The sequence below is a fragment of the Diadema setosum genome, chromosome 12 (assembly GCF_964275005.1).
Source record: "Diadema setosum chromosome 12, eeDiaSeto1, whole genome shotgun sequence".
Lineage (NCBI taxonomy): Eukaryota > Metazoa > Echinodermata > Echinoidea > Diadematoida > Diadematidae > Diadema > Diadema setosum.
Window position 1 is genome coordinate 33821796 of NC_092696.1, and position 15124 is coordinate 33836919.

The window sequence follows — 15124 nt, forward strand, 5'->3', positions numbered from 1 at the left end:
TACTAACCTTTTACAGTAATGAAACAGGTTTCAGCAACACCCTCTGCCAAATCGAGGAACACTGGTTATACCTTACCGCTTCCTTTTTATGCCTTAATTCTTTGTCATTTCTTTTCTTTTCTTTCTTTCTTTCTTCTTTTTCTTTGCGCGTGAAGGATACTTTGCTCTTTGCCCAATGCTCAAGGAGACAACATACCACCTTGAAGGCTGACCAAATATGCCCTGCACTCTTCAAGAGCTTGTTTACATGATATGAGTTTCTCCCCCGGAATGTTCAGGGGCCATTAGGAATTCAAAAGGGTAAATACATCATAGTCAACAAACAAGGTGATCTCTTAAAGAGGAGTAACAATAAAGAAACAGGATCAGAGGAGGAGGAGGAGGAGGAGGCAGAGGCAGGAGATGGAGAAAAAGATAATGGCGATGACAATGACAATGTCAATGGCAATGATGGTAACATGACGATGACGATGATGATGACAATGACTACGGCAATGACGATGACGATGACGACGATGGTAATGATGAGAATGAACATGAGAATGATGATGACATGACATGACATGACAATGGCGCTGACGAGGACAATGATGACGATGATGACAATGACGACGGCAATGACTATGACGATGATGACGATGATGATAACGATGACAACGAATATGACAATGATGATAACGATGGCGATGACATGAAATGATAATGGCGCTGACGATGATAATGACATGACGATGGCAATGGAATGACAATGATGATGACGATGACAATAACGATGACAATGATGATGGCGAAGACAAGGACGATTGCAATGATAATGACGATGATGATGACGATAACGATGGCGATGGCGACGCGAATGAAGGTAGAAGGAAAATAATACCACGCAGGAGAAGGCAAGAAGAGAGACCATAAACCAAGACATTGAAACCTAAAAGTAGAAGATGAAGTAGGTAAGAAAGAAGAAGATGAAGAAGAAGAAAAGGAGGCAGAAGAAGATGAAGATGAAAAAGAAGAAGAAAAAGAAGAAGAAGAAGAAGAAGGAGAAGAAGAAGAAGAAGAAGAAGAAGAAGGGAAAAAAAGAAAATGAAACTCGGTACCGATAACTTCTGTTCAATTTGGCCACATTGACATGCAGCACCTAACAGCATCTGATTTGATTATACAAGGTTGAGACATCCGTGTTTGAAAGGCATATAAAATGTGCTAGAAAGAGTCCCTCCCGCTGTACGTCAAACATCCCTTGCTGTCTCTATCACTGACCCGTGAGTTCGCACTGAACTTGCGAAGTCCATTGCAAAGTGCCTGGTGAAGTAAGCATGTATTTTAATGTAGTGGATAGATGTTTGATGTAACGATGTGGCATCATTATCTCGCAAGGGATAGAAAACAGAAATACGATCGAGAGAGAGGGTTAGAGAGAGAAGGAGATTAAAAGAAAGGTTTGGAGAAAGCGAAATAAATTTTCTGGGCATGTATCTGCGTTTGTCTGTCTATCTGTACCCGCTTGTTTTCTTATTGTTATCACTTTTCGTGGGTTTATCTGTCAAACAGCTGCTGGCTTATTCGAGTGAGCGATCACTGTTTTCGCCCTGGCATGTGTCAATTAATTAGCGGTATCGCATCACGGAAAGTGGGCCCTTGCGTATTGGATCGTCTACCCGTGCAGCCACCACCACCTACGATACCCCGTTGCAAAAATCCTCGAAAACACCATGGTTCCCCCGCGATAATGAGAGGGCCCGACTCCTTTATTTCTCTCCTTGCCCTCCATAGGTTTGGCATCTGGGATCGAACCCAGATCGATGTGTATCAATTACACACGTCTGCTCCAGTCGGGTGTGCATTCAATTTCCACATTAGACGCAAATAGCCGTGGAAGTAATGCGTGGGCCGATATGGTGAGGGGCGCGTGACTTGTGGTCGGCTCCCCCGTAGTGAAGTCATCACTCATGGAAAAGTAACAGGGGCCAGTTAACACGCCAGCAATAAACCGTTCGTTCAACCATTCGGTACGGTCAGACGACTTGCGAAATCTGGGAAATGCATAATCTTAATGATGGGACCTGTTCCTGCATCGGATCATATCCGAAGAACAGATACTAACACCATTCACTTGTATTTATGGAAGCTTAATAGGAGGAGAACACGTCATTCTTGGAAGCAAAAGTCACTTCTTTCATCCATAAGACAGATCCGATCTTTTGTGAGATTAATTTGAAAATCATGGCAAATACATTCATGTCACCACCGTCTAAAATCTATACGGCACTCAACAACATGCAGAAGGGAATAAAACGAAAAAAAAAAAGAAAGAAAATAAAATAAGAATGCATTCAGCATGCATATCGTGTACCGTGCTGGGATCTTTGGTTATGAATATTCTCAATGAAAATTCATGCATGTCTGGTGGGTATCCATAACACGCTTTACATGACTGGGGTGACATCTCTGTGTTCTCTTGTGTTTCAATCGCAGTTAGGATTGGTCGTGGTCGTTGGAAATGTCGTGTAGTGTCAAACAAGCAATGCTTCGCAAGACGACTCACATACTTCTTATCTTAAACAATCCTTCATCGTCTGCCCTTTGTGAGATGGCGGTCCCACATGCAGTTTGGTTTCGTCTACCACTGCTCTCTGCTCTGCCTCAGACGAATGCTTATGAATTCATGACGGGTTTGTTGTTACGATTGTCAAAATAATGTCAAACATAGATGACAGTATACTTGACGATTCATGATACACAAACGAAATTGGGATGAGGTCAGATTGAAGAGGGGGAGGGGAGGGAATTGAGAGGAGGAGTTACATAGAAACTCGGCCCACTAGTAAGACAAGCCAAAGAATCCTCGAAGAAACTTTACCCCGCTATTGTCAGACAGGTGTGCATTCTAAAGATCAAGAGAAATGTCGGCTCACGATATAAATTTTCTTCAAAACATTTGATCGTTACTTTTATTTATTTATTTCTTATTTTTCTTTGCAAAGAGGATGTTCAAGGAAAAGATACATACACACTTGGGAAGAAAGGGTATTGTTGGTGGACTCCAGGGATTACTGGTATGTATGGTGCATACCTAGCGTTAATCGAAAATGAGTTATTTGAGTCGTTCTCCTTCGGACCCCGTAGGGGTGCAAGATACTGTGGGTCTGGTTCCGAAACGTTACCCGTCTCACCTTACCCCTATCTCCTCGTATCTCGAACTCTTCCTTTTCTTCTCTAAGGCATTTTGCCTTAAAAGTCTCCTCCAATGACCTTTGAAAGGTCTGCCTCGTGCACTTTAGTTTTTATGGGTCGCCTCCTTTTTTGTTCATTTGATTTTAACACTTTCGTTTCGAGTTGTTATTTCTTTGCTATGATCTTCATTTATTTGCTTTCATATGTTTGTTCCTCATGTTATTGTCATTTGTGAGTGATGTCCCTTTTTTCTGTTGTTTCTTCCCGTTTATTGCATCTTCTTTTCCCATACTTTAATCTCTCTTTTTAATCCATCTGATGTCTTCTACTTATTATTGCTGCATTCACTCAATCCATACACCTATATCCATACCTGGGTTTCATTCTCCTTAAAGTTTCCAGATACCGTTACGTCTAGAACGCTGAATGAATTAAGACACTATTTGACAATTTTTCAAGTTTGTAAAATCTGCGTTGACTAGTCCTATATACCACCAGAATGTGTGTCACCCGTGAAGTTACATGTTCGTAGATCACTTCTTGTTGATCTCCCAAAACTTTTGTGCCGGGGCGGATTTTTTTTCTCACATGCATTTGAACATCTTCAAAAGGGTTTGTAGTCACCAGAGTTCTGTTATAATTTCTGAAATTGATCCACCACGATGTTAAACAGTGTCCCTAACAAGTGCAATCTTCACGTATTGATCTTAGGTAGTTTAGAACTCACATTGATTGGTTTAATTCGATTCCATTGATAGCTTTAGTCTAATTATCGTGCAAAGATGCATGATTAAATCACAGGATCATATGATATTATTGCCCTGTATGTATTTCCTTTTAGTCCAGTGATAATGAAGCAAAACAATTGAGTGACAAGTCAAACCCAGGGCTAAAGCTTTAAACAGGGTTTGGTGTACTTATAATTTACTTAGCACTGAAGATAAATCGGGTGCAAGTCATGAGACCGACACCCACGAGTCATACAGCCCACAAGTCATACAGCTCACAAGTCATACAGCCCACGAGTCATACAGCTCAGGAGTCATACAGCCCATGAGTTCGACACGAAGCAAACAAGGTCCACGAGACGGACACATTACGCGCCGTGTTGTATCTGTCGAACTCGTGGGCTGTTTTTACCTAGTGTCAAACTCATCGGCTTTATTTGCCTAGTGTCGAACTCATGGGCTTTATTTGCCTAGTGTCGAACTCATGGGCTGTGTGACTCGTGAGCTGTATGACTCATGGACCTGTTTTCAATGTCGAACTCGTGGGCTGTATGACTCGTGGGTGTCGGTCTAGTGGGAGGACCCCGACAAATCAATAACTGACGATCACTCTATTCTATTGACTCTATAGATGATGAAAAGGATCCCCAAGAATTACCCTGTGCAATGTGGACCTAAGGGGGCGATATCTTTATGTGTGCCTTCAAAACGATGACTTTAGATTACATCCATTAATTGCTTCATCTTTTCTGTTGTAGAGATGCGTAACATTTCATGTTTTATCGAAACACTTAGGACTGCATTCACCACCTTTGAACGTGCCTTGATCATGCTTCCGTCTCCCAGTCATGATATTAGCGAGCTTTAGATCTGCTACGCGAACGCTAAGACGACGCTAATTAGGCCAAAAAATTGTGTTCTGCGCATGCGCGAGACAACTTCTTTCCCATTGTCTCACCCTCAGTGGCTGGAGAGTGTGCGTCGTCTTAGCATTCGTGTCGCAGTTCTAAAGCATGCTATTTATTATTGAGTCATCGCCTACGGAAACTGAGAGTGTTAACACTGACTCTATTGAGAAGGGGTACATCACGAAATGAACTGGCTTTTTGCCTCCACTGCCATGAATCCATACTTATTTCTGTCAAAATAAAGCGGAATATACATCAAAAACAAATCAAATAAAGCGGTGTGTGCTTTCCCTAAATATGTCTGCTTCTGTCTCCGTCACGTTTATTGCGTTTGTTTGTTCATTTCCATCAGAGAAGATGGCTGGAAAGCCCATATTCAGCTACGCTAAGCTGGTCTTCCATGGGGTCCAGTTGGATGTAAGGTGGGACCACTTCACCGGGTTAAACACCCTGCTCTTTGCGATGAACGAATGAAGCGGGATCTTTTACGTGCATGAGTTGTTACTCGCTCATACACGGGACCTCCATTTTATGTCCTATCCGAGGGACAGAGTGTTTTGCAGCCTCCTGCTAGAAGGGACGGTATACTTACACACAACATCGCTCAGTCCAGACTCGGGTTCGAACCCGGGCCCTTGGATTGTGAGGCAGACGCTCTACCGACTGAGCCAACTCACGGCGTAACGAAATAAATACTTGGTCCCTTGACTCTCTGAATGCCCGAAGTTGAAAAGTGTCCACATATGAAGGAGAATGCTGGAGAAATTTCAATACGGATATCAGTCCAAGCTTTCATGTTAATCCCAGTCTTGATATGCACAGGGGATGTAACTTGACGTAGACTGCCACATAGTGACTGCTCACTGCCTTTAATTCAATCCCTGTCAGTAATCCGTCTTTGCTCATTCAGAAAATGAATTTGAAATATCTTCAAATTGCTGTGACAACGAGAAACAATAATATTGACTCAAGACCGTTTGCCTTCGAAAGGTGCCAGTCATAACTGCCTCTGCGATTCTGTGCCCACGTGCACTCAGAAGGTCAAGTTATTTCGGAAGTCAAAAACAAAAACAAAAACATAAGCAAAAAACAGACAAACAAAAACATAAGCAAAACAGATAAACAAAACAAAAACAAAAACAATAAACACAGAGTAACTCATGATAAGACAGGAGTCTTTTCCAATTGCCATTGCAGATTTCGTTGATCTTTGATTCTAGATAACGTTCTTACTGGAGCAGTAGTCTTGTGAATGAGAAATAGAGCGTGGTTGGATATGCGGTGAATAGTGACATGACACTCGCTCTTATTGTCTCTAAGGACTTCGGCTTGGGTGTTAGGTTTCGTTTGATGTGAGGTTTAGGATTAAGGTCCCAGTTTAGTTCGGAAAGAGCTGCTTCAGGGATCATCTTGTCAAGGTTCAAGGATTAGGATTGTGTTTGTGGGCAGAATCTATGCTTGGCTTAGCGTGCAGATATTTCATAGGAGCAAATGTCGCAGGAACAAATGCCATGGACCGCAGTGAATGTAATGGCTTTGACTCAGGGACAGCATGGGTAAGGTATAAGGCAAATAGACCGAGCGCGCCCTGAAAGCAAAAGCAAACAAACAAACAAAAAGGTACACATACATTTGATTCATCTTGTTCATGGTCGAGCATTGGCTCCAGATATAACCAACAACACCGTAGGATATTTATACAGGATCTAAAAGGGCGCAGTGCGCACCTCAATATCGATCATTTGACGTATGAGGTGACTTTTAAACAGCTTTTTCATAGACAAAAATAATTTCCCTCTTCCACATGTTTGAGTGAGTGGATTTCACCTCTGGCTTCCAACGTTTATATTGAATACACCCCTTGATGAAAAAAACAAAAAACAAAACTTAATTGAATAAAAATGAATGTATGAAAGTCTAACTTGAATAGAACAGAAAGGCACACATGATTATTTTAATATTTCAAGAGTTAAAGTCCTTTTTTTAAGTGATATTATTAGATTACATGTGCAGACAATTTCATTCCAACAACCCGCACTCTTTCAAACCGCAAAATCATGTAACATAGTAACATCTTGTCAGTTTCAGAAACCTTAGAGACAACGACGTGATAAACAGAATATTTGAATTCTTTATCGAACGGTACACAATGTTTCATTTTGTTTGATAACAGGTAAAAGGAAAGTTTTGGAAAGTTGTTTTGACTGTCATCATTTAAATACGTTTATTTTAACGTCATTCGATACATCACAAGGGCCGTCACGGAGAAATCTGAAAATGAGATATATATGGAGAGTTCATTTCCTTTGTCGAAACAATCATTTCTACCTCGGTATTTAGTCTTACACAATTCTCATCAAACGTGGTGTTACCGCACCACACATCCCATTAATTTTATTTGTCAGTCATGTTCCTTATAACTTATATTGATAACGCAGTTTTGAGAAAACAAGGTGAAATGGTGAAATATTCGTCCGTTTAATGAAAATCAATAACGCCTGCTCAATAATCACATCTACTGAATTATGTGTTGAATTTTTTTACGGTATAACAATTATAATAATAATAACAATGTCACAATAGAGGAATGCATTAAATGCCAATTGCCTTGGTTGTAATTCAAAATCCGAATTTATATATATTATACAAAATGTTTCAATTGATTAATTAATTAATTGATTAATTAATCAATTAAATAATTAATTGACCATTATTCATTAATCTATAAAAGAATGCGAGAATAGTGACGCCATGCTCTTCGACATATCACAATTGTAGTCATGTAAAACTTGTCTAGTAACAAGTGAATGAAATTTTGAATCGTGAACTTTGACATTATTACAACTACAGTCATGACTGTAGAGACATGTACAGGTGTGATGGAAAAAAAAATAAATGTTTACTAATGTGTAAAGGTTGTGCATTTATCCTCGGGGTATATATGGAAAAAAAGAGGGAGTCTTTAATTGATATCACTGGCTTCATACGGAGTGTCCGTCTCCTAAATGTCAAGGAATGTACTTGAGATCTTCCTGTGCCATCTTCAGCTTAAATGAATGTCGGATCGCTGCAGCTTTTGCCTTACGAACTTTTGGCGACTTCCCCGCGCAGAGCCACAACGTTGCGGTTTAAAGCAGGGCTCCCTGGAGTATTTTAACGTTGTGTACGTGTAGATGCTAATGAGCGCGGCAGTCGTGTTGTCTGATAAAAAATGGGAGGTAAAACTGTCTGTTTATGAGACGCGCCCTGGTGGCTCATCAGCGAGAAAACGAAGTGCTTTGTTTGGCGCCAAATCCAAGGTTACCAAAGTGTAGAAGCTGCGAGACAGTACCAGGATTGTGGGGCTTCTCTTCCGCTATTCTCCTAACACTCTTACGGCTGTTCACGAGATAGAGGAAGGACATAATCATATTTTCTTTTTCATTATTATCACATTTTGTATGCTTTATTCTGAGTCATGCAGATTGGTGCGTGTTGACGTTCATGGATTGTGTGAGAAAAAAAAAAACCAGCTGGAGGTAACTTTACTACCTCGTGTGCACCATTTTTGCTTACCATTCTAACTCCTATACCGCTTTTTTCTTCTGAGAGATCGACGGAGTAAATGCACTTCGTTTTGGAGCGAATGCAGGTCAAAAGGACTACCCAATATTCATGCAATGGGCTTATCGTATCATCTGTTGTATCCATATAGAGTGTCTGTCAAAACAAACAAAATAAGCCAAATAAATATCAAAGAAACTAATAGTTGGAGACGTGTAAAATAAAAACATCAACGAATCTCGAATAAGACTCACCTTTTTTCTTTACAGGTCAACAGTTGATTAAGGAGGAATCCCGTTTTCTCATCGGATATTATTCCCTTCCTCGCGTGTGATAAGGATCTATCATCATATTGATAGCTATTCAAAACGCCGCAAGGTTGCCTACGTCACTGGGCACGCTTGCGTGACTCGGAATTCCACGATTAAAATCAATCAATAGATTTATATCAAATAAGGTATTCATTTCAGATGAGGAACACGATCTAAAACCCGTCAACAGAATGCCACAATCTTGGGGAAGAAAAAAAAAGGCAAATAACATTAATTTTTGTTATTGTATCATTTTAGTTTATCTTTTTAAGTATGAATGTATAATACCGGTGAATGAATTAGCAGATATTTTTAAATAAATAATGCTTGTTTTTTATGTCTGCACTGAAATGTCAAAGAGGATTCGAAGGCTTTTGCTGCCATGTTTATTAAACATTATTAAATCTGTTTCCTGGAAAACAAGAAGAAGAAGAAGAAGAAAAAAAGAAGAAGAAGAAGAAGAAGATAATACGCAGGTATGTTTGAAGGTCGTGTTTTCATACCACTGGAAAAATGAAAGCAAATGGAGGCGATCGAAATTATGGATTGGCAGTCGAATTATCATAATCATAATGGCATCAAAAGACCTATTCCTGACACTCGTGAATGGACAAAACAAAATTGATAGTTTGGTGACCACTGATATCACATTGCATTATCATCATCATTACCATACTTGCGATTATCATTATCACTATAACTTTCACTATTATAAACATTATTCTTTTCAGACAACATAGAAAGACACAAAGAAGTTCCGATTTAGCATAACATATAAGGGAAGTATAACATGAACTTATTATTAAAGTAAAAAAGGGAAAAGTATATAGATTGTGACACGCTACACAAAGATCGAGTAAAGAGTATATCTTTATTCCAATGAAAGGCAAGTCTTCTGCCCTATATCAACTGTGTCAAAATGGATACATGAAAAAGCAAATCTCAGTAACAAGTGACACATGAAATGATACAAGAAGAAAATGTGGAAGGCAAAATGCCACATTTGAAACTAAGAATGCCATTTGAATAAGGTAAAAATGTATACAGTGTATAAAAGGTTAAGATTTGAATGAAACGGCACAGGAATTTCTTTCGCCTATTTTTTTTTCTGGATGAAAAGGTTGATGCACTATAACGAAGAGGACTTTAAAGTAAAGAAGATCTCGATCCTTCCTCAATTTCTTGGTTCTACCCTGCACTTAGAATGTTACTTTCAGCAATAACAAATATTGTCGCTGGAAGCGGATATGCTTTAGAGTATATAGGGTCTTGGTTTGCAGAAGGCGAGGGGACTTATAATGCTTTATCGTAAATAACATCTCCCCTGTCAATGCCTGTTCTATCAAGAGGCATTTTCAAAGCAACTTAAAAAAAAATGCGTTTACAGGAATCTAATTTGCACAGTGATTTCACAGAGACAATGTGTAAGTTTGTGTTGAGTGTGTGTATGTGTGTGCGTGCGTGTATAAGGAGAAATGGAGAGAGTGTGGTGTGTGTGTATGTGTGTATGTGTGTGTGTGTGTTTGTGTGCACAGAAAGAGTTCAATTGCTCAAGTTGAAAACTGCGAAGGAAGGGATGGATGACGGTGACAGCTATAGGGAGGACAAAGACAATTTTACGAAAAGGGGCAAAGGAAATTAAATAAAACAACAACAAAGTGTGTGTGTGTGTGTGTGTGTGTGAGAGAGAGAGAGAGAGAGAGAGAGAGAGAGGTAGAGATGGGGAGGGAAGGGAAATTTCTTGACTGATTTGAAGGTCACTTTCCATGCAATAAACACGAACTGACTGTATATCGCCTGGGTACCCCAGGTCAATTTGCCAAGCGTCAATGTTATGATAGCTTTCATTATCTCACTGATTGCTGTTCCCCTTTCTTGCTCTATTTTTCTTTTCTTTTTTCCCACATGTAAAGCTAAGATCATGTCGATTTTGTAATATCATTTTTTTTTCTGGTTCTATCCTACAAAATTACGAACAAGAGGAGAACAGATGTATTATTTTAGACTTGAATTCAAGAGTAGCTTTATCATCCTACAATTGTGTAACATCGCCTCTCTCCATTCTTATACTTGAACATAGTGTCAGCAGGAAATTGGCGGCATGAGATGGAATCAAAGGAACAACTTGTTAGAATTTCTAGGTTATAAATAGATTGGAGAATTGCAGTTGTAGCAGTAGATTTGTAGTAGATAAACGTGCAGGGGCAGCTGTGTTGTACGGATTATTGGTGTGAGATATAGGGACAATGGTGAGAGAAAGTAAAAAGATAATAGAGCTGTGCGATGCTGTGGGTATTAAACAAAAATATCCCTGAATTAGGACAATGATGTAGACTCGTTTCTTTTTGAATATTTTCTCAGAACACGGCTCATCAGATATAGATATGCTAAGATTTAGTTGGTCTCCATCTTTTGTCATTGTTTTTTGTGTCTGCTTTTCGATAAGTAACACAAGCAATATAATAATTTTTTGATATTCCATTGTCTATTCTAGGCTCCTCTTCCCCTTCTTGAGAAATATAGTTGACGGAGTTTTACAGATATCCTATTTAAAGTAGAATTTTAAATTTGAAATTAGGGTGAATTTCTTTGTTACCCTTGCAGATCAAGACTGAATTTTTGTCTAGATTAGAATTTGCTGTATGGATGTTATTAAATAATCATTTGCCATAATCAGTTAGAAATTACTAATTGGTACAGGCTATAAGGGACAAGCAACCCAATCATCATTCGTGAAAACACGAAATGACTGTCTGGGAAACCCAGCAAAACCGTACACTATCACACACAGACACACACACACAAAAAAAAAAAAAACACGCACACGCACACGCACGCACACACACCCATCGAAAACATTTACACACTGCGTTCTCTTCAAGCAAAAAGAAACACATACATTGTACTTGTACTAAAGCTATGTGTCCAGTCATCTTCCCATGCATTTGAATGCGGTAAAACATCTAATTTGACAAAGCCTTAAAATAATTCTGTGCAGTTGGTATCCATATTTCACATCCACTTATACTTAAACTCTATTAACTCAAACCTGAAAAGGACGTACTATGACATCACGAACTTGCTGATGTTAGCGGAGTTGACGTCATGATGGCGAATGAGATGGTCCAAGACAGTGATTGGTCCTTTGAGCACCGGTCTTGATAATGCATGTCGGCTGCGGGGGGGGGGGGGGGGCAAGAATGCTCTACAGACGGTTTACCTATCACATTGAGTTTCATCGCACGAATCAAGTGAGCGCTGCTCTCCGCTTCTCAACGACACAATCTACATACTTCTTGCAGACAAAATGATACTTCTGTCCCTGTACTTTTTTGATCGTCCCAAAAGGTATATTCAATCTATCGCAGAGTAATTGCGGGATTTTTATATAACAAAAGACAGAAGAAGAAAAGAAATGACCTTTTTGGATATCTCCGTGCCGTGAATAAAGGTGATGGCGTTTGCTGAATTACGAAAACTTTGCAGACTGGTTCTCCATGCTGGCATGTGACAGTTGTGACAGCTGGTAAACAGGTCAGTAAAAGTCGTCTAGGGTTGTCAGGTGGTTACCAGACCCAGTGATAATGACTTTTCAACCCTACGTACTGTTAACGTTAAGAAGCAACGGCATCTCCTTTTGGTGTTCCAAAATACAGTCTACTCGCCGCTTAATAGGGAGGATTCGGGAGACACATTTTCTCTGGTTAAATACCAGCCCCGCTTAAGCGGTGCAGCGGGGGCTGGTACTGGCCAGTGCAAACCACACAACATGAAGTCCAGTATATGGGAATTACACTAAACCATGCACAGTTAACAAATCCACTGATAAACCCAGCAATAAGCACACGCGCTCTACGACACGCAGACCGCAAACGGCGATTAAAAAGAAAACGACACAAAAGTCTCACAATCTAGGCAAGATGTGCATCACTGGAAAAAAACAACAACTTAGTTTTCATTCATTTACGTAAGCGAGGATCCCGCTAAAGTGTGAGGGTGAGGGTGAGCACTATACCAAAATTTTGTGGTCAAATTGTAGAAAAGCGCATCTTCTGATTTCAAATGGTTTTGGAAGAATATCGGTGTCTATATAACGTAGACGTATGGAGAAAATTGCTTTGTCAAGGAGTTGTTTTGCTGTGTCGCAACTTATCATACAATAACTATGTTCTCCTTTCTTTGGATGGCGTTTGTTTGTTTGTTTTTAATCAGTTTCCCTGTATCAATTTAATTGTCAATACCTCGTTCATGTCCCCCTCTTCATGAGCTTCTCATTCATTTTCCAAACATTTTCTTCACCTGTTCTTTTTTTTTTTTTATTTCGAGTCATTTTTTTTTTCTTTTCTGTTATTTTCAATTTTTGTTCCGTCCTTTTCAGCTTTACCACGGATTCACCACAAGTAGGTACACACGCGCAACGACACAAGACGTATTTTCTTCATTTGAACTTCATTCAATATCAGTATTATTTTCAAAACAAAACAAGTATAAACAAAATAAGCAGTTGAATTCTTCTCATTTGTTCTGCTGAGTCACACTTAACTTAACATGCAATCAAATATTTTATACATTATGCCGTGTACACAAAAATGGGGGATAAATCTGCATACATCTCATAATACAAAAAGTATCATGTTCATCTTGATCAGACTCATCGATATCTGCTTCATTAGACAAACACACACACACATACACACACGCACGCACGCACGCACGCACGCACGCACGCACGCAGATACGCACACACAAACATCGATAAATGAAAATTTAATTATGAAAAAGGTGACCATAACTTTCTGACGTTGAGAATCGTCGATCTTTAATGGCATACACCAGTTGTCATGCAACCACACGATGGATGAACCACAGATCCCCTGCAACAGTTATCTCAATATCAATACCGTGCCTTAATTATTGAACATTGCCAGCAAGCAAGAGAGATCCCGCGCCTTTCGTTTCTATTGTTAGCAGTTTTGCAATCCCGTAATGGTTCCAGGTTTGACGAAGCTTACAAAATAGTATACATTATGCATCAACACGCACGAACACATAGACGAACACATGAAAACACAGGGTGTTATTTCGTAGTGGAAAATGTCACGTCAGGATTACGTTTGCCTGCTGCACGTTTCGTTTGGATCACATGGAATTGATTAATTCTTTTCTGACTTCAATTATCCTGCCTTGTTACGACTGTTCTCGCAAAAGAATAAAACAAGCAAACAAAACGAAAACGAATCTACCAACACGTTTGGGCTCCATTTATGCAGAAGAAATTATTAAAACGTCAGATCTGTTGCAAGAAATGATTTAAATGATGGTTGTCCAGTTGGCGAGGTTTGAATGTAATGTGACAAGATTCACCGTGTGGTGTCGCTCTTTCTATTCTCTCTTCGCACGCAGAAACCATCCCGCAAGAAGGCGCGCGATGGAAGTCCGGGCGAGTGTTACCACGGTCACGTTATTCGTCGCTCTGCTGGCTGCCATGGCAACCGGTGAAGAAATCGGGTCGCCGAGACTATACGAAGGTAAGGCTGTGGTGCAGTAGTGGTGGTGGTGATGATTATGGTCGGTAGCAAAATTCAGCGCTAATAATACAGTCTGATTTTCTTTTGTGTTGACGTGATCTCGAAGAAAAAAATAAAATCAAGTTTCCTTGTTTATCTTGCTATCTACGAAGCAGTTGACTCTGTGTTGATATGATCTCAAATAAAAATGAAATCAATTTATTTGCCTTTTTTATCTTGCTATTTTCGAAGCAGTTGACGTCTTTTAAGAAACTTGGTGGATAGAACTGTACTAAATAATTCTTAAATCTACTAAAATGCAGACAATCTGAGACATTAACGGCTTCACTTACCTCTCGTATCATTGACAGGGTATTGACTTCTTTCTCCTTGATATATCCACTATTAGAAAGCGTCCGGGCTAAAAACCAGAGTTTTAGAAAAGAGAAATAAAACTGTGTGTTGTATTATAATAAGGTTGTTCTTATGATTGTGTAAACATTTTAATGGAAATGAAAATGAATTTAATGAAATGAAAAAAAAAAAGAATGTACAAATTAGGATTGTTTGATTATCTTCATTCATTTTTTAACCTTTTTCCCTAATGGTCTCATTACATCTAAAGAAAAACAACAAGTCTGTCAAACCTCCTCCGTTTTTTTTTTTGTGTGTTTTTTTTAGGTGATTTTACCCGTTTATATACTTTTTGTTTGTTCAAGATCTTGACCTGGGGACATGTTCCCTTTTTCTAAATTAACCTGGATTTAAGATCCCCCACAATAATGCCACGAAAGAACGAGTGGTCTTTCTTGTGCATTTTCCACTTAACCAGTTTCGCAGGTTATTTGTCCCAATCAATGTTTGCTTCTCGAAACCGCTTAAACGGCTGACACGGGATGCATGCCAAATCAGGTCATTTTTTTTTTGTACTTATCTTTAAGATCTCGGTGGAC

General features: G+C 39.4%; 1 protein-coding gene across 1 annotated transcript in view; it reads left to right on the forward strand.

Moving 5' to 3' along the window:
- LOC140236324 (uncharacterized) overlaps nucleotides 1-15124 on the forward strand; it is a 125902-nt gene that overhangs the window by 109079 nt on the left and 1699 nt on the right. The window contains exon 2 of the mRNA XM_072316278.1: nucleotides 14068-14192. Coding sequence (XP_072172379.1) covers nucleotides 14093-14192 — 100 coding nt within the window. The 5' untranslated portion in view covers nucleotides 14068-14092. The remainder of the gene's footprint in view (nucleotides 1-14067; nucleotides 14193-15124) is intronic.